General features: G+C 33.6%; 1 protein-coding gene across 1 annotated transcript; it reads left to right on the top strand.

Annotated features, from left to right (window-relative positions):
* Positions 1–62: 62 nt before the first annotated feature.
* On the top strand, positions 63–27,262 carry LOC129223315 (protein FRG1-like). Its single transcript, XM_054857882.1, has 8 exons — positions 63–179; positions 7,283–7,362; positions 9,033–9,158; positions 10,365–10,534; positions 14,078–14,185; positions 17,526–17,617; positions 22,422–22,532; positions 27,226–27,262. The coding sequence occupies exons 1-8, from the start codon at positions 121–123 to the stop codon at positions 27,260–27,262; spliced, it is 783 nt and encodes a 260-aa protein (XP_054713857.1). The 5' UTR covers positions 63–120.
* The last annotated feature ends 581 nt before the right edge of the window (positions 27,263–27,843 follow it).

Here is a 27,843-nt window from a genome sequence, read left to right as displayed (position 1 = left end):
CGACGAGGAGAGTCTCATATCTCTTATCTTTTCTGTGCGATTGCACCGCAGGAACTGAAGTGAAATGATAATGATTGTTTACACTTCTAAGATTTTTTTTTCTCTCAATTTGAACTAAGAATGTCTGAATATTCAAAAGTAAAAGGAGGCAGATTAAGATTGAAAGGTGATAAAAAAAGGTACATTTTGGAAACATTATATTCATTGTTTACGCATGAATAGTCCATGATAAATGGTGAGAGTATGTAGTTGCTTATTTGCTTGCCGCCAACATTTCTCCATTTAAAACATTGCTCTATCTACAGTTCCTTTCATACGACTTAATTGAAATGTATTTTGGTACCTGAGAAATGAAAGCCATTCTTTTTATGAATCAGGGTTCGTACGGGTCATGGAAATCCTGGAAAGTCATGGAAAAAAGATTAACCAATTTCAGACCTGGAAAAGTCATGAAAAATTAATATTTTCATCAAAAGTCATGGAAATTGATTTAAAATCATAGAAAAATTTCTTGGACAGCAATAAAGTAACAGTAGCTAAAAAAAGCATTAGAAATCTTGAGGGATATCAAAGTATTGCTAGTAAGAGCTATTAATACTTAAAAATTTAACAATCCCAAAAACAAATCTGAGTTTAGGAATCCTATTGCATCCGCTGCTGTAACAGCCGCCCACCTTTTTTTTTGTAATGAGATTTTACTGCTGGGACATCCAGGCCCGGATTACCCAATAGGCCAACCTAGGCCCTGGCCTAGGGGCGCATGCCGAAAAGGGCGCACGTTGCAGGGGGGGGGGGGAAATAAACAGCTTGCTGGGAAAAAAGCGACGCGTTATGGAGAAGCAAAATGTATCTAGAAAAGAAAGGTATAAAAACAACAATTGGAGGGGGGAATGGGGGGGGGGGGGGGCGTGGTGCTTGAGTCGAGGTGTCCTTTTTCAATCAAAGCATGTAATTTTCAATATCTTTGATTTGAATAATAATTTCTTTAAAATGTAGCTTTGACCAGAGGCGAACGGAGTCCTTCAAGAGAGCACCAACCGGGTCTCCCAAAAAAGGCGAGGTTCGAGGGTTAAAAAAAAAAAAAAAAAAACACCGAAGTCGCACGGGTTTGAGGGCGCCAAAAGAAAAAAAAAACCCGGAGTGGCACAGATTTGAGGACACAAAAAAAAAAAAAAAAAAAACTGAAGGCGCACAGGTTCGAGAGCGCACCGAACCTTGGACCGGCGGTAGGCTAGTTCGCCCCTGGTTTTGTAAAGTAAAAAGCTTATTAGAGGTCACACACAGGAAAATTAGTAAAAATCATGACCTAGAAAATGTTCAATTATAAAATTTGTTTCCGAATGACAAAATACGAGCATGCACGTTGCATACCAACATCTAACGAAAAGAGAAATCAGACGTTAGACACAGGGGCGGCATTTCAGCATTTCATTTGGGGGGTCGAGTTTTTTAAGTAAGTATTACCATAGTGCGGTCCCAAACATACATTAGCTAACAGGAAGTGGTCATAAAATCAGTTTAATATAAATAAAAATTAGTGTTTAGAAACAATTAAAATTTTGATTCATTTTCTAATAAGTTATCATACAAAACATCTCGATACTAAAGTTTTTATACCTTTTGAAAAAGTTTCAATGCGCGATTTTTGGAATTCGGAAACGCAGGGGAATCGTGTTACTAATCTATCAGTGCCAGTATCGTGCTGTTTTGCCAGTGCAGCTAAATAGAAAAGATGGTGAAAAAGCTCATGCCCTTATGCATGTATGACTTCGTTTGAATGTTTTGCCCATTGTGCTTCGAAAATAATTCTCTAACCTCCTGAGACAAAAAAAAAAAAAATCTTTCTCTACTAGCTAAGCTGATTGGAATAGTTAAAAAAATAGTTGAAGTAACAAAGTTATGTATAAAAACACCTTTTATATCTTGCTCTTCAAAATCACCCAGGAAACTTCAAACTTTGTGAGGGGCTCAATTTTTCATCATTGAATAATCTAGTCTCGTAGGCGCTGTCAGCTTCAATGAGATGTCATCTGCCTCCAGCTCTGTTATTCACTATTCGAGACTGATGAGTCCATAACAAGGGCGAATCTGCAGTCTCTGGATGTGAGAACTGGTCTTGTCGGTATATTGCTTGTAATTTTTCTTGCCTCATGCTAAAATTTTTACTCATAATTGAAACATTTTATTTTTCGTTTTCAAAATCCAATCCATATAATATCGAGCCTGGCTCGGAGGAATCACGCTTGATTGAAATATACATCTATGTAAAATCTATTTTCAATCTCAATTGTAGATTGCACTATAGTAGTATGGTGCACAGATAAATTGCAGATTGAACTGTGGCTTGAATAGTCCTAAAATTAAGGGTAACGGATTGTGAAGATGTTTCGATAGAGTAAAGCATTTTTCAAAAACTTTCCTCAATACAAATTGAATACAAATTCAAACGAAATCATACATGCTAAAGTGCATGAGCTCTTTCACCATTGAAAGAATCGTTTTGCAATAATTCTTCCAGTTGTCAAATCGCTGCTTTGAAGTTATCGAGAAATGTTTTTATGGTTTTAACTCTTGAAGAGCATCTTGTGTCACTCCGAGATTGCATAATTATAGACCCCCATAAAAGGTATTTGTTGATATGTTTTTTTTTTTTAAATTCAATAATCACATGCATTTTTAAGAAGTTTCTATGAAAACATTATAATGCACTGAGCAGCTGAAACGTGTTTCTAGCAGAAGAAAGCGATGAACACTCGTTAAATAATTATACACTTAAAAAATGAGCGTAAAAGTGAAAGTAAAATATCAAGAAATTTTCTTGTGAAAACCTTGCAGCCACACCACTTAGCACGGGATTCTCATATTGGACATACTATCAGACTCATATTGGGAACAAAAGTATGAAATATTTAGCCTATATGAAGAAATATCTTCTTAGTTAAAATTAACCCACGGTTCCCTATCAGCTTTCTATGTTCTGAAAAGGCCGGAAAATATTTCATGAATTTCTAAGTCATCATCCAAATAACGAAAAACACTTTTTCTAGTCCGGGAATGTGTCGAGTTTCATCAAATAGTTACTGAGAACCAGCGAGATTTTTCTTAATGAACATTGATTCTCGATTTACATAAATTGATTCTCCCATTTTCTATCATTCTATTCAAAAAAAAAAAAGAAATTGGGGGTGCGACCGCCCCCTCTTGACCCCCTACTTGCCGCCCCTGGTTAGACATCCGTACAAACAAAAATATTATCATGTTGTCTTCGAATTTTCCAAACTGTCGGATATTTTTTGCCAAATAAGGAAAGTTTGGATGTAACAGTGACCTCCCGTGACCCCCAATTGAGGCTCCTCTGGCAATCATATCACCTATTTTGCACAAAATATGCACCATAGACTGCTTTACTTCTCTACACGCACATGCATTGCATGCAAGTTCCTCATAAATATTTTACTATACACAATTTTACATATACTTTTTGATAATAATATCGGTTATCGAGGTTTGCTTTCAACATATTATTTTTGTGAACATTTTTAGTGAAAACATCATCACAAAGATCACAAAAAAGTGGATAAAAAAATGCATGGGATGCCCCGAAATACGTTTTAAATAGAAGAAAACTTTAAAGTAAAGAAAGAGACACCAGCAGTTCTAAATCTTCCTAAGGTAAAAATGAATGAAATACGTAAATGTATGAAGAAATTCAGGAGCCATTGTATTTAAATTTAAATAAAACGGAAAATATTGCATAAGATATCACTGCTAAAGATCATTTCAGTATAAAGCGCCAAAAGTTTTTTTTTTTCTGCGGCTGAAAACGTTCGTTTTTCAAACAGACAAGAATTTGAGGGAGAAATTTGAAAATTACATTATGGGAAAACTAAAACAGTTAAATATTTTTGGAAAAGAAAAAGTGGGGCAGGATGTTTTACAACATATTTTTAAAAATAAAACGAGCTGATGTGTGCATCACATGACTTCCTTTTACACCAATTTAATGCTATTTCCCTATTATTGCAATTTTAATGGGATTCTCTCTCTAACTCTTTAAATATCACTAGCAATGGCCACATTGAAAGCAGATTTAAAATTAAAAAAAAAAATCGCCAAATTTTTCGCCAAGTTGGCGACAAAACTTGGCAACCAAAAGACTGGCGATATATCGCCAAGTGACCGCCAAATTATAACACCACTTGAGTTTGCATCGAAATTAACAATGATTTCCCCCCAAAAAGGTGCAAAAGACCCCTTTAGAAACACCCGAATGCAACCAAAATAGGAGGTGCACAACTAGACCCCACTACGAGTCTATGTACCAAATTTCAACTTTCTAGGACATACCATTTTTGAGTTATGCGAGATACATACGCACATACACACATACGCACATACATACAGACGTCACAAGAAAAGTCGTTGTAATTACCTCGGTGATGGTCAAAATGGATATTTCGCGTGTCTATACATTCTTAGGCACTTTTCCGCATGTGGTCGAATCGAAAAAAAAACTCAACATTCATTTGGGGGTGAGCAAAATGGAAATTAAGGGCGATTTTTGAGTGAAAATTTTTTCGCGAATACAATACTTCCTTTTTTGAAAAGGAAGTAAAAAGATTGCGACCAAAGCAAAATAAAGGGAGGGAGGCGTTTTCTGAGCAAAACCCCATCTTTTTACTTCACCAAAGGTAGCCTAAAATTGCATTTTTATAACTGTAATTTCATAAAAACTTCAGAGGAAATTCCATGAACCCGTTTCCATATTATTTTCAAAAATTATCTAAACTTTTTTATTTTTAGAGCGTTTTTGCCGATCCCCAACTCTTCTCAACACTTTGAAGATCATCTAAAATTGCAAAAATTTTCCCGCTGGAAAGTCCTCAAATCTATCCCGTCATCCAGCACTATCAGTTGCATTAAAGGTAGTACAAATACACATTTACAGTTTTTATTTCGATTTTTTCAGGAGAAAGATTTCACCCCACTTTCACATCACAACAGATCGTCTAAAATTTCGTTTTTAGGAACTTAAGTTTGAAACCTTTCCTGGGGCGTGACCTTGATTTCAGCCCTACTTCCATCTTTTTGAAAATCTTATAAGATTTGTTTTTAAGACTAATTGCGACGTGAGGAGGGAGGGGGGGGGAGAGGAGAAAGTTCCCGAATTCATCCCTTTCTGTAACATCAAACATAAGATACAGTTACGCAGGTTACGTATTTCAGTTTCGAAAACTTTCCGAGGCAAATTCCGAATGCCATTACTTTCCGTTAAATCACCTTAGATGGCCTAAAATTGCATTTCCAACGCTTCAATTTCTAACAATTCCCGGGAGACCCCCCCCCCTATCCATTTGAATATCAGCGAAGGAAAACAAACAAAGAAATCCATCCCTCATTTTTTCAACAATCATGGGAGCCCGAAATCTTCACTTGGCACTGGCCTAAGCCTCTGGGAATAACTGGGGGAGGGGGGGGTGATACGATTTCAATAGAGATCGGATATGTGAGATGGGGCGTAATCTTTAAGTTTGGCCTAGGGGCGTAAATAGATGTTAATCCGGCCCTGGGGACATCACTAATTTTGAATTCACCATTATTTTCACTACTTCTTGTTTGTTTTATTGTGTAGTAGTAGACTTGCATGTTTTTGATTTTACCATACCCACTCAAAAAGCGTAACTCAATTGCATCCGAGTTTATTTCAACCACTCGTAAAAAGAAAAAGCATTCAATTTATCAGAGTTTAACGTATATTATTGAAAGCTTTAGACAATAAAAACTTTAGTCAGGCAATACATAGAAATAATTAGTAAGTTTGACATTAAATAGTACTATTCTCTATGTATAACAAGGTCATTAAAATTTTTATGAAGTCATGAAAAAGTCTTGGAAAAGTCATGTAATTTTTTTATCCGAAGTGAGTATGAACCCCGGAATGTTTTTTTTTCAAATAGATTTAGAAATAAATTACCAAATTTTGTGAAACATGGTATGATGATTGTTTTTGGGCTGTCAAAGAAAGATACTCGGTAGCACAAAATGCATTCAATGTTTGTAGTTCAATGACATAGATTTTAACAAATCTTTGATGAAAGTAATTAAAAATGAAAGAGATACGATTCTAACGTTTGTTTGCTAGCCGGTTTGGTTAATTTGAAGTGTTTTTCAGCAATTTCACACCTGTAGGTGAGAACACGTGCTAACTAAGCCCAAATCGAGTGTGTTATGGAACATTTTGCAATTTTCAAAATTTGCAAATTCTCTTATAAATAATCGATGATCGAGTAACCCGCATGTTTCAACAATGGCACTCGCGGCACAGCATGATAATTTTATAATATGTTTTAGTAATGTTTAACCTGCAGGGAAAGGCTTTATTGTGACAAGGCTGATCTCCATCCGTTTTTTACCGGAAAATAACCTGGTGAACATAAACATAAACGCTACTCTTAGATTATTGTTTGATGGAGAATGAAGTAAGAAATTAACCTAAGGTGAAAAAAATAATTTAAATTGATGCTTTTATTTATATTGCATGCACATAAAATATGGGGATAGGCTAGGCGACCAAGACCACTGCCTTGGGCAGCAGATTTTGGGCTGATGCAAGTTTCATGATGGAAAAATGTAAAAAAGCAAAAAAAAAATTGAAAAACTCAAAAGTTTTTCCTCAGTTATTTTTCTTTGCGGCTGAAATTACAGCTATATGTGAAAGTATGCTCAATGATTTAGAAAATATATAGTATTTATTAGGTTCAAGGTACAACGAACGCCACTTCAGCCAAAAGTTGGGCTGATGTGCCAATAAAGAGCAATGCACATTTATTATTCGCACACAGGCCCTGATAAAACCTTAAAAAATAGTACACTTGTCCCCCCCCCCCCAAAAAAAAGAACCAAAAGCACATACATATGTTTTTGCTTTAAAAAATTTGAGTGTAAAAATTTTATACTTTGATTTCTATTCAGCTGAATTTCATGTGATTTATATCTTTTAATTAAATTATTATTTACATTGTGATATGTTGAACTAGGGGCATTTTTAAAAACTTGAATGAATATTGTGTGAATCCTGTTGCAGATTTTTATTAGTTATTCTTTATTTATTTTGAGGAATTCAAACTCTAGTTGTGCTTTCTCTATCTATCTTCGTCACTGTTATTTTATTGCATCAAATTGTTATGCTTGTCATTTAAAAGCTTTTAATTTAAAAAAATTTAATTTTCATTCACGAACATTTGAGCACTGAATCATAGTTACATATCTTCTAATGTTTTAGGAAACACAAAGTGAAGCATGAAAAGAAGGAAAAACAAGTTGCAGAAGTTGAACAATGCTCAAGTGATACTGCTGAGTATGGTACATAACTCTTTTCTTTTCTTTTCTTTTTTTTCAAATTTAAAAACCTTCAAATTTGTAGTTAAGTGTGCTAAAGCTATGCACATTTAATTCTAATTTAAGCAGAAAGAAAATTCTTTGAGAAAAAAGGGGAACTTCCATGAATGTGGAGAAGGATTGACTGTTGGTTATGTTTTGAGAAACTTAGTGATATGACTTTTGAACTAATTCAAATTTATGACAGAAAAACTTTTCACATGTTGTAGTACAGTAGAACTGCAATTATTCGAATTCCTACTGTCTGAACCGCTGATTATCCAAACTGCTTTTAGAATTTAAGAAAAAGAAATTAGGACTGTGTGTACTTATACATACAAATAATACATACTGTGATTTGCAAAAGCATATTTCTGTCTATGCGTTGTTACCTCCACGAAGTTAGAGAAATAGTTTACTTTTGCCAAGACATTCAGCAAACAATGACTTTCATTTCAAGTTCTATATGCTTAACATGTAAAATTGTTACTTTTTCCTCGATTAATTAAAAACTTTTTTTTTAAAACAGTTTTTCTTCCATTTTCAAAATACATTCGGTAACTAATTAAAATTTATCGTTTTTTCGAAAAAATCCAATTATTAATTTTTGATTATCCGAATGTGGTCTGGTCCCAATTGGTTCATATAATTCTCGGTACTGTTCTACTGTGCTGTCAAACATAGTGCCATAAGCTTCATTTTCAAAGAGGCAAATTTTTCTTGTAAAGAATATGTAAAATTGACAGCCGAGTAGAAAATATTTCATAAATTATCTACTTTTTTTGAGTCATTATCATTGATCGCCCCCCCCCCCCTCTTGGTGTTTTATGAACAAGCTACTTTTAGCTCATGGCCATGAGTTGAGTAACCCTGCATTAGGGAGTTTGACCTTTAAAGAATTCCCCTCAACAAGGCAAGGACAAATTGAAGTCTTGAAACGCAAGTGTAGGCCATCTTTGATGACGTTAAGGAAAGGAATAGGATTTGAATCCTCCTTAATGTCAACCTTTCTTAAGTTAAGTTTCAAAAATGCAATTTAGGACGATCTTTGGTGAGGTTATAGGAAGAGGAGTTTGTAGGTCTCTCCCTGGAAAGTTTGCAGCATTTAAGTCTTAAGTACATGGTTTTATTTTATCTCCGGTAATTTTTTGAAACTGAAGTTCCAAAATGCGCAATTATAGATGACTTCGATGATGTTAGGAGGGCAGGCTTTTGGAGTTTCAAAACGAAAGTGAAGAATTTTTTTTACGGAAGATGTTTGAGGACCTCCTTGTCTCACTCTCTATATTATAGTAGTTTTAGAGAAAATGTTGTGGCAGTTCCCCCCCCCCCTCTAAGCATAAAGAACCAGATATGTAGTAAGAAGAAAGTCAAAAAATCAATCTCCCCCCTCCTTCAAACATTTCTGGATCCGTCCTTGCAACAAGGCAATATACCTCCCTCTCCCCATAGTGTATTTAAAAGTAAGCAGATATACAAATAAATGAGATTTAGTTCCAAATTTCATCGTTTATATTTTTAAGTTTAACATGTCTTTCTCATTATTTTGTATACTCATTCATTCTTGAAGGACAGCCTGTGAATGTTCTGATGATGAATTGTTTATTGAAGTTGTGTTTCTGATGATTAATTTAACAACTTGGTACTCTTTCCAGGTGATTGGTGGAGCGTCAGTTGTTTTAAGGAAATCACTGGTGCCATTGCAATCGAATTCCAACCACATTGTTACATCAAAGCTCTGGACAGTGGGCAGTTTGTTCTGGGTGGACCTCATCCTCCTGGTATACCTTTTCTCTTTATTAATTTTCATATAAAACATACTGCTTTTAGATTGCTTAGCATTTTTTGAACAGAAACTTACATCAGCATTTTCATCAAAGAAAGGTCAGACTTCACACTGATGACAAGTGCAGTTTCATTTAAAAATCCTATGTTATTATTATTTTTACTTTTGAATGTTTTTGATTTAATTATACAAGGGCATCCTCCACCCTCAAGAGCAATGACAGAAATTTTTGTTCAAATTTGAACAATAAAAAAAATAAATAAAATGCTAGCGTTACAGCCTAGGTGGATAAGATTTGTATAAATACTCGTCTAACAGATGGATAGGATTTGTTTAAGCAACCTTTTGCAGAAAGATATTTTTTATATGCAGCAAGTGCAATTTTTAAAAATTTGTTTGTTTAATGTTTTTTCTTTCAAAAATGTTTTTTACATCTGCATATGGGAGTAATGCCCCCCCCCCTTTCTCTTGAAAGTATGTGTGAAATAAACTAATTTATTCTTATAAAGTTTGTTCTATTACCCTTTGCTCGCATCAACTTCAGAACCATCCTCGTACCGAGAAATTTTCCTTATCTTTGCTAAAAAAAAAAGCTAGAAAAGAAGAGGGAAACATGTTTATGAATAAATTGAATTTTCAACATAAATGCGGCAAAAGTTTACATCAAGTAGCCTTTTTCATGTTTATCATTTTTAAAGTGGTATGGTCCACGGATACAAAAAATGCTATGAGCCTTTTAATGCATTCATTTTGCATTCTTGCTTTTCTAGGAGAATGGGGGTCCTGCAAATCCCAGGCTTGTCTGGGCAGACCCACTTTTGAAGATGGTAGATTTTGGAGTTAATAGAACCAGTTCATCGCTGAAAAAGTGCTTAATACAGAGCTGCAAAGTTGTTATCAAACCTCAAGCCTGTTATTTCGAATTTTTCTAGGAAAGTAGGAGGATATATAATCACTGTAAATTGTAGCAAAAACAATGCCCACACATATGTAAATACATTAATTTCTTAGAGCTCGGAGGAGTCGGATAGTCAATTGACCAGCCCTCCCCCATCCCTCCAGGCCTGGAAAACATTTATAATATGACTGCTTTTCCTATCTTCATTATTCCTTTTATTCCTGTTTTAGCCTAAAGAATTTTTACATAGTAAAGATTTTTTTTTAACCTTTAAGAACTTGAAATTTTGTTGCTTTTTTGCAGGAGAGGGACCGGATCCCGAAGAAATCTTGACCGCCGTTCCCATTTCGGAGACGAAGATTGCCCTGAAATCCGGCTACGGCATGTATCTGAGAGTCGGAATGGATGGCCGATTGTACGGTCGATCGTCTGCAATCGGATCCATGGAGCAGTGGGAACCCATTTTCCAGGATGTTAGTACGCTCTGAGACACTATATAAGAATTTATTCATAAACATGAATCAAGACTTGTAATTGTTCTAGTGAAAACTTTTAAATTATGTGTTTGTTTTTTGCAGTTTTCTATATTTTTTAGGAGAGTTACTTTTAGGTTTTTGTTTGTTTCGTCTTGCAATGTGTTTCAAGCATAGACTAATAATAAGAGTAGACCGAGCTATGGCAACCCTTTTGCAGCTCATAAACCAAACCATGTGACTGGTGGATATCCTAGCAACAGCGGGCGTTAATCGTAGCAGACGATCAACGCAAACGCGAAATAAAATAAATAGAATTGATGGAACACGGAAGAATGATCTTTTATGGAGTCTGATTTGTAAATTTGTTATTCTAAGTTGTAAATATTTTGTTAATATAGTGAGTTTTTCGTTTAGATAGTATTGTGCATTTTCTTTAGTCAATTTCAATAACTCTCTAAGCAATAAAAGATGCAAGCGACCAAGAAGAATCGGCAAACGGTAAGATTTTTACCTACAGTTTCAATTTAAGATACCGATTAGTACATTTTTGCGTTAACGCAAAACGTTTACGCCATTTTGTTCACGCCAACGCTGACAGCTCCAAATGAAATAAAAGTTACCGAAAACTGATCAAAAACTATTACTAATGTCAAAATAATGCATAACTAAAAGAAAAACAGTTCGATCTCTGCACCTGGAAGTTTTTTTTAATGAAAACACATTGTCTTAAAATACATGTCGAGTGCCAAACTATAGATAATGCTGCCATCTAGCAACCATGCTGCCAAAGTCTTCGCCAAGTCCTTCCACTAGTCACATGATACATCTATGAACCAATTTTCTTCATCAGCAAGAATGAGAAAGCTCGGTCTACTCTTATTATTAGTCTATGGTTTCAAGCTTAAAAAGAGCCCCTTTTCTAATTTTAATATTTGCTTTTGTCAGCTGTTCTTGCCTCTCTAAACTTGTAATGAAGCATTGAAAAAAGGGGCTCCTTGTAAATCTGACACACGTGCCTAGGGCCAACAAGAGGCGGCCTAGTTCGGAACTAGGGGCCTGGCAATGAAACATAGTAGTATAAATTTTTCAAGTTTTAAAGGGGAAGGAGGCCAAGCAACCAAACTGACAAGGAAGCCCTGCAGGTGCATGGAATTATTTACAAATTTTGTACTTTATTGCAGTTAGTTTTATTAAGTTATTTATTGTTGAGCTGATATTAAAATTTCTGCAGAATATACAAGAATTTAATCAATGCCAAATAGATTGTAAAGTTATTTTTGGTATTAATCCCTGCGTATACTGAATTCTTGCAATGCTCAAGAGAAAGAATGAGCCATCTTCTAAGAAGTGTTCTTTCCATGACATACTTTTCAACTTTTTTGGATTAGGTATAAAATTTTCACATTTTAGCTCTTTTTTACGCTTTTGGGCATTAGTACCAACTTTTTACATATATCCAAATTCGACTGCATCCATCCTCTGCAAACTTCTCCTGTTTTGGTTTGTCGTGTGATTCTACCATACGGATACCACTAATTTGTGCTTACTACTACTTTATTCCATATCAGAAGACTTAGACGACTGCCATTTTAGATAATTCTGTTTTGTTTAATACACCTGTAAGTTACCCTCAGCTGCTAAATAGTGTATCCTGCATTGTTTATCTTACTTTTCAACACATTCTCCTTTCATGTTTGTTGCATGCAAAAATCTTACTCGTAGACAGAGGCAGAGAATTGTATTGAACCCCATGCAGGTGAGAAATTGTGTGTCTATGACAGTACTGCTAAGCAACTGAGGAGTGAGGACAAATTTTGTAATTCCAATGTTTCTAACTTCTGCAAAACAACTACACATTCTTTTCAGCTTTTAGACTCATGCAATTTTTCCGGCTGTCTACAAGTCTTGAAAGACGAGAATTTTAAGTTCAGTCAAAAAAAGTAATGAAAAGCTATAATTAACATCAAAATAATTAAGCCTTAAAAAAATTTCATCCAATTCTTTGGCAGAGACTTTTTATTTGTTCTGTTTTTTTTTTTTTTTTTTGGAAAGTCTCAAGAATGCCTTTTTGAGATATAAAAGCAGTGCTTTTCCTTTTGGAATTTAAGATGATCTTTTAACATAAAAATACAGGACTCTAAGTTAAGAGCGATCTGCCGGTCCTCGACCACAAAAACATCCATTGGACCAACAGAATAAATTCTAGTGCTCCTTGATGCCAGTGAAGTTTTATTTCTTTCATAAATTGAAAGCATCATATTTTTTAAAATCTGAGTTTGCCCCTTTATTTATAATATTTAGATTTTCTTTGCAAGAAAGGATAGTGTAAGAGGTTTTTACAGCATTATGACATGATTTCACCACCCTACTTAGTGCAGTCTTCCTAAAGCAACTAAGAGATTTAACTGGCTCAATTCCTGAACCAGTGTTAATGAATGAAAGATGCCTGTTGTTTCCTTCTCTTCCACAGTCGCTCAGATATGTTGATTTAAAACTGCTGACTCTCTGACTGACTCCATTTGCTATATTACTGTATTTTGTTTTACATATTTTCTTTCTTATGGTGTTTAATTTTCATATTAATAAAGAAAAGATTGGATCTATTACAGACTCTAATGTTGTTAGTAAAATTATTCTTTTTTCCTTTGGCAACATTTTTTTTTTTTTTTTTGTAATTCTAATTTTATTACATTGAGGTGCAAATTCAACCCAAAAATCTAACCTTTTTTTTTTTTTTTTTTTGGATAAATATTGTGTTGCTTGAAAATAAACTAATCTGTATATCCTGTATAGACACCAATACTCTTGAAGGTCATAGAGTTTCCACTTTTAAAATGTGCAGTCACCGTTCATTGAGTTTTTGTTTTGCTGCAATATCTGTGTCTGTCAGAATGTAGGCAACAATGCACATGAAGCTAAAAAAACTGCTTTACTAAAGAGCTATTTTGCTCTAAATGTAAAAAAAAAAAAAAAAAGACTTTTAATTTGTAAAAATTAAAATAGATTGAAGGTTTTTAAAACTTGAACATTGAACTTGAATTTTCAGTTCAGAATTGGGTTCCCATATTAAAAACTAGTCAAATTATAGAGCATTTATTTATATTGAACTATGCATGCTTTATTTCATGTATCTTTTAAAAGTAGGTTCAGTTTCTTTTTATCTATCATTTTAGTTAAAAACCTATAGGGGAAAAAAAGAGCACAAAAAAAAGTGTTTCATGTATAAAAATAACATTTTACCATTCTGACATATTGTTCTAAACATTGTAACCCTACTAAATTAAAACATTTTTCATTTCAGGGTCAGCCTGAAGTTTAATTAAATTTAACTGCCTTGTTTTTTAATCAAACCAATCAAATTTCCCCCCTTAAATATTTTCACAGTGTATTAGGTTACTATTTCTTTTCAGCTTCAGTTTGTACATATTTAGTCTAGAATCAAAATCTAACTTTAGAGTCAAGTAACTATCCTGGTTTTCATCATTTCAATCTCTTTTGTGAAGTTTAGAATATTTTTGAATCTATTTATTTGTCTTTCAGGGCCAGCTAGCTATTTTGTCGGCCACAAATTGTTTCATATCCGTTGATGACGAAACTGCCGATATTGTTGCAGTTTCTAAAACAGCTGGAAGCAAGGAAATGTTAAAGGTAAAGTGTATGCATGAAAATACTGATTGAGTTGAGCCAATGCCCCTTAATACAAAATGCCTATCCCATTTGCCTCAAAAAGAGAACCACCCATGCTGTCTGCTCCCCGTTGATATGGAATTGGCAAACGTTTAGCTAAGAAGAGCCTATCTGAACTAGGGGGGGAAAGTAAAATTTGATACGCATGTTTCGCTCATTTCTGTGTAACTCTGCTTAATTTAGAGGCTTACACGCATCTGTAAAAGCTGGCATCCCTGCAAATGAATAAATGTGTCCATTTCTGCCTGTAAGCCGAATGTTAGCCTTTCCATCTCATCGGTAGTGAGACAGAACATTGTAATAATTCGGAAAACGGCGCTACCTAGCGGCCATCCAATGAAGGCGCTGCTATGGCTATCAATCGAAACATTTTTCAAATTAAATTGTGAATTTCTAAATTGAAATTTAGATATTAACTAATTGTTAATTTCGCTGCCATTTAATTTTAATACCTTTATAGATAGCAGGGATTTCCAAACAGTTTTGAGTTTTTTTAGTAAGTTACCACCCTATATATAAATAAAGGCAGGGCTAAGGCAGAAATACATGAAAATACACCGTCAGCTCAGTCAATTCCAGCAGAGGACTGCAGTTTCGTGCTTATTAGCACTCATCAGCCCGGCATAGGAAAGTGAATGAGCTGCAGGTGGAAAACCTCTTAAGGAAGCCAAGAGTGCCAAACAAACTGGTAGCTAATATGGAGGAAGTAGGATTTTTTTTTTAAAGAATGACTTAACTTTTCTGTCAAGTTTCAGGCAATGTGTTAAACACACAACTTTGAATTCAAATTATGAACTTAAAATTATGTAAAGCTACATTGCTAAGGGCTAAACGGCTTTTTAATGTTGTTAATAACTTTAATTTTTATTTAATAACATATTCAATAAATTAAAATTTCAAGTAGCTATTCCTCCTAATCATCAAACTCAGAAAACAAAATGAATTTAAGCATTTAAATTATCATCATTTTATCACCATCTGAACCTGTTTCATCAGAAACTTCTGAGTCACTGCACTAAGAATCCTCCAATGGTTGTAAGGCTAAGGCTCAAAACTTTGTTGCTGGAAAAGAGAACTTTTGGCTACAGAATCAGGCTGAATACATTGGGTGTGTCCGGTGGAAAGGAAGAAGTTTCAGTGGGGTGGATAGCTAGGGCTGGTGCAGTTTATTTTGGTGGACAGTGTTATATTTTAGTATCTAGGTGTGTTTTAATATATGTGTGTGTGTGTGTGTTTTTATATATGGTGGTTTTAGCCTTTTGAGATTTGTGTTATGTTCGATATTTTACTTTATTAAGGACTAGAAAATCGTCCATCAAGGTATGACGGGTGAAAATTGCTTCTACATTTTAACGAAGCATTTTCCTGTTTGGTGATAGTTTGAACCCTAACTCCCCCCCCCCCCTGAGAAAAAAAACCCCTGAAATTTAAACCCTAACTCCTGTGAATGAACCCTAAACTCTAGTAGATAACGTTCATTGTTGACGATTTTTTCGTTTCCTCACCAAGGGCACCCATATAGGGGGGGGGGAGGGGGGCTCAAGCCCCCTAGAAATAAGAGCTTACTTGCTTTTAGTGCTTTTTTTCTTTGCAAAATGTATAAAAATTTCTTTTTCAACCATTAATGAATAAGATATTAAAAAGGTCAAACTTTAATATCTCTAATATGTACTGAAATCGGTTTCCATGGGAAAAATATTCTGCTAAACCATGGGGAAAATTTTTGAGGCCCTCCCCCCTTAAAATTTTGCATATGGGCGCCCTTGTCCCTCACTCTCCTAAAATGAGTCCTACCAGTAAAACAATTAAGTTACCAGATCAAGTTCAGCCTCGTTGCCATGAAAAGCATTTCCCTGCATGTTAAACATTACCAAAACATATTATCATGCTGTGGCGCAAGGTTCATTGTTGATGACATCAGGAGCGTTTCTCGAACATTCGCATATATATATATATATATATATATATATATATATATATATATATATATATATATATATATATATATATGAGGATTCTATAGCAACCAAGTGGTCCTGTTTTCCAGCTGTGTTTGACATGTGCGTAGCTTTTGTGTGAGTATAGTGATTCAGCAGGACTGTTCTTCAAAAATATCAAGGAAACTTTACTACTACTATCAGTTCTTAATGGTGTAATGCTAGCTTTCTTATAACCATTGTGAAATGTAGACTTCAATCGAGTTTGCTGCACAAATGTTTTACTCTTTTTTTTTCTATATCCATTCAAGTACTTTTCTTTTATGAAGTTTAAACTAAGTTTCACGAAGTAGACACCCAATCTACTATAATTTCAAAGTAAGCTATCATTAATAATTTCAAAGTATCATTCTGATGAGACTTCATTTTGTACAGACCAGACACTTCATAGAGACCAGACATTTTCTCATGTATAAGCCATGGCTCATCTTCCAAAAAATGTGGTACATAAAATGTTTTTATCTAGTTCTAATGAACTTGTTGAAAGTAGTAATTCTTCAGATACATTGTAAGTAAAAAAAAAAGAGCCTAAACAAAATTGTTATGCAGCGTTCAGTCATTGGTGGTCCAAGACCACTATGAAATAGAATTCAGTAATCCATGGGACCAGTGGTGGATCATCGTTATTTACATTTGTATTTATTTATTTTTTACATTTACAGTAATTTTGTTTGAGAAAATTTGAGTTCATTTTTCTTATATGAAATTGGAATTAAAGCCAATCAGCTGCATTGTGAAGATTTCATGAGAAATAAAATCTAATTAAGTGGTTATAAATTTATGTAGAATTATATTTCATGTTAAACAACATTTCTCGTATCAATTGAACCAGTCAATCTAGTTTCGGATCAATATTTCTCCATGCTTACTCGTCCACAGAATCGGTTTTTTTAAAACATTTCTAGCGCTGACACGTGTTATTATTTTCACTATATTCAATAGATTTCAATTTTTAAATAATATCTGAATACCTCCCTAAAAGATATCTGCACTTTCAGAATACTTCCATTTATTCCACACCTGTCATTTAGGCTGATCAATTTCTCCCCCTGGCTTTGAGAAAGTAATGTATTTACAAAAAGTGGAGGTAGTTTTGGTTGTTTTTCAACGTAATTTGCATTGAGTATACACTCTTTGCCCCCCCCCCCCCCTTGGAAAAATTCGAAATGACTGGGCTGGTTTATTCTAAGAACTTTTAAACGTTTAAAATAGCATGAAAATTTTCTCATGGAAGATACATTTGTCTCAATGTCGTTATCATGACTCATGGTCATTAGAACATAATTATTATTTCAACTGTTTAGGTGAGAAGTAACACACCAAAAGAAAAGAATGATAAAGATGATATACCAGATGAAGAGAAAGGATCTACAAAGTCTTGTGAAATAAATTATGTGTAAGTATAAGCAAGGTATATTACACACACATACATATGCCTAATGCATGCAATCTTAAAACCAACTATAGTACTACTGAAAATAATGTTTTCTATGAAAAATGAAACAAAAGGTTTGAGGTTGAGAAAGGAAAATATTTTCACTTCCTAACAGGCTAATTCTCTATTTTGCTGGTTAGTAATGCTTTAACTCTTTAGGTTTTGTCAGATTGAGATTTTAATATATATAGATTATTGTAATATGCTATTATAACATAAATGCAATATCTATCGTCTTGAACTTTTCTAAATTTGGGGAAATATTTTCAAAATTTTCTTCGAACTACTGAATTAAGTTACAATTTCCTTAAAGAAGGTCCTAATCCTTCTAGATGTTAGCCTGTTTAGAGTGTCTGATTTTTATATTTATGTTTTTGAAAAGTTGCTTACAACTTCATTTAATGTTCCCTTCCTAGCTACTGTTTATATTGAAAATGTTAAAGTTGCATTGTTTTATCATTCATTATTATTTACAGTTGTAATGAACCAATCTTATCTAATTGCAATGTTTCTTGTATAATCGATTGGGAGTATGTGTGATACTGCTACAGTAAGTGGTCTACTATTATTCTATGGTTTTCAAACTTCTAATACTTGTGCTTCCTCCCTTTTTCTTTTGAGGGGGAAATAGTCCCCCCCCCCTCAATTTTCATAATAATCTAATTTTATAAACGCTACTGGTGTCACAATTTATTTAACGGGTAAAAAAACAAACAAAAAAAACTTTATTTTATAGAAAGTAGATTTTATATACCAAAACATATTTATTATTATATTATAATTTGAGTACTGATAATTTTAAGACATTTAATGAATCGCAAAAAATACACAAAAATACATGCTCAAAATACAGCATTAGTGAAATATTAATATAATAATTAAAAAGATAGTCTGAAAAAAGTATAAATTTTTTCAGACCATGGTGACACAAAGAGATACCGCTGTCCTTAGCTTTAGCACTCGAACCTGAAGGCCGTATCAAAGAGCTTTTCCCGATTCTTATTTTCCAGCACCATTTATATTATTATTATTAATATTTTCAAAAATTTTGGTAACAGCTGAGTGCAGTGTCGTGTATAGGGGGGGGGGACATAGTCTTTTCCCGGGGCGGCAAATTCACCTTTCGTGTAGTTTCAAGATTTGCCCCAGCTTGGGCAAACAGAAGATCCAGGCATGGCTGCTTACTCCCCTTACAATAAGTGTATACTGCTCCATTTGGGTAATTTTAGATGGGGGATAGAAAAAAATTTTAAATTAGGAATTTCAAGATTTAAAAAAAAAACTTTTTATCTCTTTCGTACTAATTTCCCTCTTACCTAATGAGGAATTTTCAGATTTCAAGGCCTCCTCATAATGGGTATTTTTAGGAAATATTATCTTCATTCTTATGAGGGTTTTAAGCCACTTTTGTCTTTATTATAATGTTGGACATGTTCTACAATAATTAGACAAGTGTGGACATAAAGCTTAGCTTCCAACCCCAAAGTAAATAAAGGGATTCCTACTTTTATTTTCGTTAGGAGATATGTGATAACCTGTTATTTTTAATAATAATAAAGCTGGAAGTCTGGATGTCTGTGCCTCGCATAGCCCCATGACCGTTCGGCCAATTTTCATGAAATTTGGCAGAAAGTTAGTTTGTAGCATGGGGGTGTGCACCTTGAAGCGATTTTTTGAAAATTCCATTTTATTCTTTTTTAATTCCAATTTTAATAACATTTTATCCATCAAATTATCATAACATGGACAAGTAAATTGTTATAACAAGGACGAGCAAATTACCATAACATGGGCAAGCAAATGAACATAGCAAATTGGCGAGAAATTCATCATCCATTTTTTGTAAATATACAGGCGAACCAAATGACCTTTTAATTTCTTACTACTGGCAAAGCCGTGCAGGTCCCGCTAGTCTAAAATATATTGTTACTATTCTGAAAGTAAATTCAATCTAGAATAAAATTAATAAAACTTGGAAGTTACGAAAATTTTAACAACAGTCATTTATCAATGACTAATGTTGAAATGTTTTGATATTATGCTAAAGATTTATTTAGAAAATTACCTCCCCCCTCCCGTATGGGCACCCATGTGCATAGGGGGGCACACCCAACATATTGGAAACCACTGAGTTAGTGAATCATTTGATAGATAGCACTTCTGAAATGTTACATATAAGCAATTTATTTCTGGCCTAGTTTTATATAAAATGACTTGTTAACTACAGTGATAAATTATCCACTGCATCAATGCTAAAAGTTTAATCTGAATATTTTTGAGTTAAAACTGAAAGAAAAGGAACTCCCCTCATTATTTCTAGTAAATATTACAGAATTTATGTATTTCAATCTCAAATATTCATAAGTTAAGAAGAAAAATAAAACATGCAAGAAAATTTAACTTAATTTTTTTTAACCCTTATACTGCCAGGTTTTAAAATTGAGAAAATCAGCAAATGCTGGGTCATTTAGTCAGCAATATTTGAGGGGGGGGGATTGTACAATATCAAAACATATCCAGAACTTCTGCTGTAGTTACTGTTATACAAAATCTGAACTAAGTGCTGTACAGTCTAGGTTATTTCATGAAAATTGATATTCATTATGTTTTGGGTTTAGATAACAGAATATTTTAACGTAAAAAAGGACTTCAGGGTCAAAAAAGTAGGTGGTTGAAAAAATGATGTGATGTTGAAACAGGATGTAATTTTTATTGTACAGTAGACTCGAAAATCCAAGCCTCAAAAGTCCGAGATTCTCCTTGATTCGAAGTGCTTTAATAAAGTATATTGTTTACAGTTATCCACTATAATATTAAAATGTGTTCGCGTCCGTCTGTCTCTCTGTCTGAAGATGGATCTTCTCGAGAACCGTTGCGAATCGAGGGTCAAACGAGATACCGATCAATTTGAAATTTTCCAAAGAAAACAATAGGACCAATCTCGTAATTGTGGGACTTTAATTAGTGGAGGTATTAATTAAAACGTTAATTAACATAATGTTATTCAGGAATTTTTATTTCTTTCCTGTTGCCATTTTGCATATGGGTGAGCAAGTAAAATTCTAATAATTGTTTCAAAAGAGATTTTTTTGGCTGCTGTCCAAATCTTAAAACACGTTTCCATCTAGAATTTCATTTTAAATTAGTTTAAAATTGGTTGCTCTATTCGGACGTAGCCTTTATTTTATCGTCTGTCTTTTTTTTTTTTTTACATTCAACGTTCTTAACTCTTTTCAGCATATGAAAGTTGTTTGTTTAGCTATGTTTATTGATTGTAGTGTAAGTTTATCATTCACCAGTCTCATATTTTGGTACATTTAGGATGTGCGACTAATTATGTTTATTTTGTTGGACTTTTTCCCGTCACATAGGTGAGTTTTCGAATTGTAATAACTCTCTTTTTCCTTCCTGTTTCTATTTTTGAAATACAGTTCATATCGTTAAAAGAACATGTTAAATTAAGATTGTTTGGATTTCTTTAAGTGAAACAGAGTTGAGCAAAAAAGATTGTTTTAAAGGATTTTAACTAAAGCTAATTTGGAATCTGATGACTTGGTATTGAATTAATGCTTATTGGTATTTATTTAGTCTCGGTGCTTTAGTTTCACGTAATCAACCAAAAAGTGTGTGTCATTTTATGTAAAAAGCTGATTGTAATTGTACATGAATATTTCTGATATAGTCTATCAGATGTAATTCATTTTAACGTGAGCACAGATTATAGTTGATAATGCATATATTTTCATCTTTTGTGCTAATTGAAAATACTCATAACTTGTATCATTGATAATTATGATTAACGTTAAAGAGATTTTTGCCAACAATATGCTCTACTGGTGTTTTGCAAACCTTGCATTACACGCATTTATTTACTCCTTAGCGCTTTAGAAACTGATGTCAGAGTAATACAAAAACATCAATTGACCATCTCTTTCATTTTTTAAGTAGGCCCATGCAACGCTGGGCACGCAGATATTTTGTGTTAAAATCTGAAAATGGAAATATTTTGCAATTGTAAAATTTCCTCAACAACTAAGTAATAAAAAGGACTTGAAAGGCCAACGTCAACACCGCTTACCAATTTGTATGAAAATGACTACTAGAGATAGAGTAAGAGATGCTTTGAAAATAACTTGATAAAAAGAATAACTTAACACTGTTTTGTCACAAAGAACATATAATAAACATCTCTTTTGGGATACCTGATTGCAATAAGAAAGGGTATGACTTGACTTCACACAAATCATGTAAATAAAATTTTAATCTTTTATGATTAACTGTTTTTGTGTTATGTGAGTGTAAGATACTGCACACTCATTAACACAATTGTCGCTACAACACTTATCAAAATGGATATGGCGACAGTCAAAATGCACTTTTTAGTTGGCTACTAGTTTACACACTTAAATACATTCAAATGAAAAAATGAATCCGAATTTGTTCAGGGATAATTAGAACGTATGTTGAAATTAGAGTTGCAAATATTTTGTGAATGCAGTACGTCTTTTTTATTGTACAAGGAAGTAAAGAGTGCACATCTTTATGCTGTTTGAAGAATTTTTTGGAAAATCCAAATTTTCAGCAATATGAGGTACAATTATCCAAATCTAACTTGCTTGGATTTTCGCGACTCTACTGTATTTTAAGACCCTCATAGATATAATTTTTTGTCATGAAAAGCAAACATAGGACCGTGTTTAATTGTTTTTATTTTTAAGGGTACTATTGAATGCTCCTATTGCTCACTCTTAGCATTTTTTTACAGCAAGAAATTCCAAAGTTTTCAAGACAGGAAGTTGAGAGTCAACGCTGAAGATAGAACTGTGGTCAAGAAGGCAAGGATGGATGGAAATCTACATGAAATTTTGCTAGACAGGTAAATTAAATACTTTCTACAAAATTCACAGTGAAACAGCTGAATTTGATACAGGTTGCTATATTGCTGTGGGCAGGTAAACGGCAGTATCTGCAGAAATGAGTTTTTCGAGATATTTCAAGGAATGCGTGTCGGACTCAATATTAACAATAGGGGAATGTTGGAATTAGACGCTTTTTTCTAGCCCTTTTTTCAGTGGAAACCAAATAAGCAAGCTTGTACAAAAAAAGATAACGTACAGCAAATGACAAACATGCAAAAAAATGAAAAATTTGCAGTTGCTGCTCTTTACCTGCTCACGGCAGTATACACCTTTTGTTTTCGTTGATTTTGAATCTTATATCTTTAAACGAGCACTTTTTGTGGGTATGTATATATATTTATATTTCGTATCTCGCAAACGGCTCTAACGGTTTGAATGAAATTTTGGATTTAATTGTAGTTTAGCATTCTAAGTTCATCTGCATCAGCGCCTTTTCTGTAAAAACGTGATTTTTTACAAAAAAGTGTTTTTTAATATAAAGTCTAATTGAGTTAAGTCTTGAAGTAAACTGTGAATTGACGCATAAGGCAGACGATTTGCAACCATAACAATGAAAATTTGTCCCTTCTCGCTTTAAATTTTAAGCTTGCTTATGGTGCCAGGTTTGGCTGATATTAGCCACTTTGGCTTATTTCAATTGCACTTGGCTAAAAACAAATTCAAAAGCAGTAAGTCGATGTAATGCTTTTTTTTTTTTTTTTGAAGCAAAACTATTGCTTGACCATCTTATTTTAATTTATTTATCTTCTTTTTAACATTTCAAATAATTTTATATGTTTTTTAAATCAAGCATCTAAATTTTATTTCGAAAAAACAAATATCTTGAGACTCTTTATATTTTGTTAAGACTGTTGTTGTTATAATTTGTTGGTGTGATTTGTGGATCATCAGTTTTTATGGATAGCATGCTGTATGTAGCATTTTCTAGCGTAAAGTGATCAACTACACTAAAAGTACTTATTCCAAGTGAAAATCTCGATTGGGATGAAATCGTGAATTGCAACATAGTATGGACGGAAGTGTTGGGTTAAAACTGATTTCACCATAGTTAAATTGACTCCAAGTTCAAAATCTTTTAGTTAATGACAGGAAAATTGTATAGTGGAAACAAAAATGTAACAGATAGTGTAAAGCAAAATGTCAATTTAATTGCATTCAGAATCTTTGTTTGGTACTTTAGTGTTATAAGATGGTCGCAGCCTATTTTCAATCCTAGCAATTTTTTCATATTTATTATCGCAATGTTTGGTCTTAGTTTTGGCAATACTGTGCGTTTAATATGTATACCAAAACCAGCTCAGAGCTTCCCTGTGTGGATGACTGTGGGGGAGAGGATTAATATTTTAATAGGACCAAAGAACATGAAAACAAATAGGTAAAAAAATATAACTCTCCCGTTTAAAGTGGGTCATCAAGTTTAAAAATTAATGATGTTTCCTATAACTTTCAATTAAACCAAGCAATATTTTCAGAGGAAACGTTTAACTAAACTCCAACTTCATAACATCACTATTTGAGAAAAGACAAATGTATTCAGTTCAGTTAGCATGTACAATAAAATCATTGATATAGTATAAGCTTGATGAATAAAATATAAATAATAATTTAAAATCAATCTTTAGTTGTAAAATACATAATTTTACATTTAATTGGAATTTTTAATAGGCCTTAAGTACTTTTTAGAACCTACTTTTTCACTCCCTAATTTTTACTTCTGGTTATTAAATTGAATAGATACTGACTGGCAGGAATGTAACTGAACACGTTGTTGAATAAGTGCAGAAATGATTCTTTGGTTTATTTTAATTTCTTTTTCAAAGAAAAAACTGTTGTAAACGACATTTCTACCTTTTATGCTTGCCATACATGTGAGCCTCACAATAATCATAATCGTATTTTAATGTATGCCAGCTGCGTCGCCCGGCTTTGCATGGTCTACCTTGAAAATAAAAGTTATGTGAAGTGACATGAGTTCAACAATCATGCTTGAACGAAAAAAAAGGTCAAATTTTGCGGCTGATTCCGTAAAAATAACCAATAAGGAAACATTTTAAATTTTCCGATTATAGGAAAAGCCTCAAAACAAAACCCAGAGCTTTATTTGCTCATATTCGAGAAACAAAAATGGCAACAGATCTTTCTTCTCTATGATTTTCTTCACGCTACAAATTTCAATAAAAGCATTGTTGCAGAAAGTTGAGATGAAGCACTGAATAATAATTTGAATGGAGAAAAGCCTTCAAGAAAAGGGGATTTTATGTTGAAATATGTCATAATTAATAGTTTTTAATTGATATTTCCGCTAGTTATTGTCGGAGGATTATGTTAAATTGCCAAACATGAAGACGGGAAAATTACAAATCCATCGGTATCCAGTTCAATGGTCAGTACTGGTGTTCAAGAGAAGTAACTTGGTCATACATAGATACATACGCTCAGTTTTTAATTATATAAGATGCATAGCGTATTCGGTCAAGCAACACAGGTGCTGTTCGAGTTCGCTTAATTGGGTCAAAATGGTCCCGTTCCAATGTGGTCTGATTAACCGGAATCGGCTGTACGTTGTTGAATCTGGAGTCGACAACGACTACCTCAGTTCAGGTTCAAGGATTAAAATTGTTGTTGGAGATACTGAATCAATAGAGCAACATACATTGCTGAGGTTTAAAAATTAGAAATATGTATTTCTGAATTATTTATTTTTTGTTATCTTGAATCTGAAAAAAAAATTGCATTTCTGAACAATACGGGGTTGAAATTTTGATTCAGTGAACATATAAGAAAAGTTGCGTTCTGATTCAGTTTTGAAAAAATCAATTTATTAATTTAGAAAAAACTTTTGATTGCAAGAAAAAACTAGTATGTTGTGGCCATCACGAAACTTTCTTCTATATTTTTCTTTTTTTTTTTCTGATCCCTCCCCATGCTTGACGAGGAAGCAATATTCCCAACAAAAGCAAAATTACACATGCAAAAACTTGACGACCATCCCAATGTCTGAATTATTGCAAAAGCAAAGCAAAGAGCGAAAATTGAAAGTTATTTTAAAAGCCTTGCTTGAATTAATTACAAATATTTTATTTGTTAACAAACATAAGATGGCAACAGTTAAAAATTTTAAATCATTGAGATAATATTTCCGATCATTTCCATTCAATTAAAATCACGAGAAATACGCAGACGACAATCGATTACGATTTATCTTTCTTATTGTTGCATTAATAAAGCTATTTTTATTCAAAAAAAAAAAAAAAAAATCAACACCTCTTGGAGCGATTGGCGTCAAAATTGAACCAAAGCCTGTTTACGTATGGATTCACATATATTCCGAATTTCAACCAGAACGTAGCATTACTTCTTGAGATAGGGCACTCACAATGGAAAAAAAGAACGGGCGATTGCGCTACCCCCTTTTTAGCTGTTGACACCAAAATAAAATCAGCTCTTATACCCACTAAGGGCTACTTGCCGATAAATTTTTCTTTCATTCCGTTCATTATTTCTTGAGGTACAGCAGTCACAATTGACGACAAAAACGTTCTATAGCTCAACCCCCGTTTGAGTTATTGACACCAAAATTGAATCAGCACCTGTTCCTGTTACTGGCAACATATGGACCAAATTTTGTTTGATTCTGCCAGTTACTTCCTGAGGAATAGCAAGCACGCGTAACTCAAAAAACGTCCCATTGCTCCACCCCCCTTGGAGGAATTCGCGCCAAAAACCAATGGGCACAAGTTCACATAGGGTCATATATGTGTACCAAATTTCGTTCGATTTCATGCGGTAGTTTTTGCTGTAGCGCGGCCACAAATAACTGGTCACACACAGACGTGACACACACACACACATACATACACACACACACAGACAGACAGACAATTTCCAAAAATAGTCGAAATGGACTCAGCACACCTCAAAACGTTCGAATCTGTCAAAATTCGAAATTCGAAAATTTGCACGAATCCAATACTTTCTTCTATGTATTAGATTTAGAAGAAAGTAACAATAACCACTGTTCACATCACATGAAAAAAACTTCCTACTTTTGAAAATACAGTATAGCCTTGATTTAAGGATTGTAAAGGGACTGGATAAAGTTATCTTTGAATGAAGGTTATCGAGAAAACAAGCATAGACATTTAATACATTCAAGGGCGCCAATATAGGGGGCAAGGGGGGAGGGGGCTTGAGCCCCCCTTTTGAAATTAGAACTTCCTTGTTTTTAGTACTTTTTTCTTTGCAAAAATGTAAAAACATTTCTTCTCCAGCCATTAATGAATAAGTTATTAAAGATGTCAAATTTTAATGATTCTATGTCCAGAAATCGATTTCCATGGGGAAAATATCCTGATGAACCATGGTTAAAATATCTGAGCCCCCCCCCTTACAACTTTGCATATGGGCGCCCATGAATACATTTGAATCTGGACAATGAAGTCCATCATTAAATTGAGGAAATCATTAAATTGAGGAAATCATTAAATCAGGTATCGTTTAATCAGTTAAACTGTATGCATATAAGTATGCATATAAATGCCAAGTGATACCATTGTGTATGTCGCGTACTGTTGTGAAATTACTTCTACAGCGCTTTGTGTTGTTTCACTATGCAATTTCGTTTCTTTTAATGTTTTTTTCTTTTTTCAGGAGATCCAAAATGAAATCTGACAAATTTTGCAAGTGACCATGTACAAATTATGAGAATGTTCTTCACCCATTATTTGTTATGACATCAACTCATTTTTAATTTGTTAATAAATCATGAGATTTTTAATTTTTTTTAACCTTGTTTCTCTGTGCATTTAGTGTTAGAATTTAATGAGTTTGGCTTCACTAAAAAAATTTAACATTTTACCAGCTTTACAAACAGTACCCCCACAATTCTTCCACCACCTTCGCATATCTCAACTAAATCATTCTTGGTTAACACTTCGCTAAAAGACATTACTCTTCTTCAAGGGTGCCCACCGCCTTAATTATCACAAAGATCCCCCCCCCCAAAAAAGTAAAAAATATCCCTCAAAACAACCTCTCCTAAAAATTTTAATGGCACAATCTATGCCATGACCCCTCCTCGGGTGGGCATCCTGTCTTCTTTAAACATAACTTAAAATCATCATATTATAATTTTTTTAACAAATAAGTAGTGCAGTACTTCATTTTTTTCATAGACACAATTTCATATAAAGCTGAACATATTGTTAGATTGCGCCCTCACTTTTCAGAGTTCAAAATTAATAACTGATGGAAAAAGGATTTTTTACT

The sequence above is a fragment of the Uloborus diversus genome, chromosome 5, assembly GCF_026930045.1.
Source record: "Uloborus diversus isolate 005 chromosome 5, Udiv.v.3.1, whole genome shotgun sequence".
Lineage (NCBI taxonomy): Eukaryota > Metazoa > Arthropoda > Arachnida > Araneae > Uloboridae > Uloborus > Uloborus diversus.
Note: the sequence above shows the minus strand (reverse complement) of the source record. Positions and strands in the feature narration are given on the sequence as shown.

Excerpts from the sequence above, each read along its gene's own strand:
- LOC129223315 (XM_054857882.1), top strand. The coding sequence starts at position 121 with ATGTCTGAATATTCAAAAGTAAAAGGAGGCAGATTAAGATTGAAAGGT. Across the intron at positions 14,186-17,525 it reads GAAGCAAGGAAATGTTAAAG|GTGAGAAGTAACACACCAAA; the intron begins GTAAAGTGTATG and ends TCAACTGTTTAG. Across the intron at positions 22,533-27,225 it reads CATGAAATTTTGCTAGACAG|GAGATCCAAAATGAAATCTG; the intron begins GTAAATTAAATA and ends TTCTTTTTTCAG.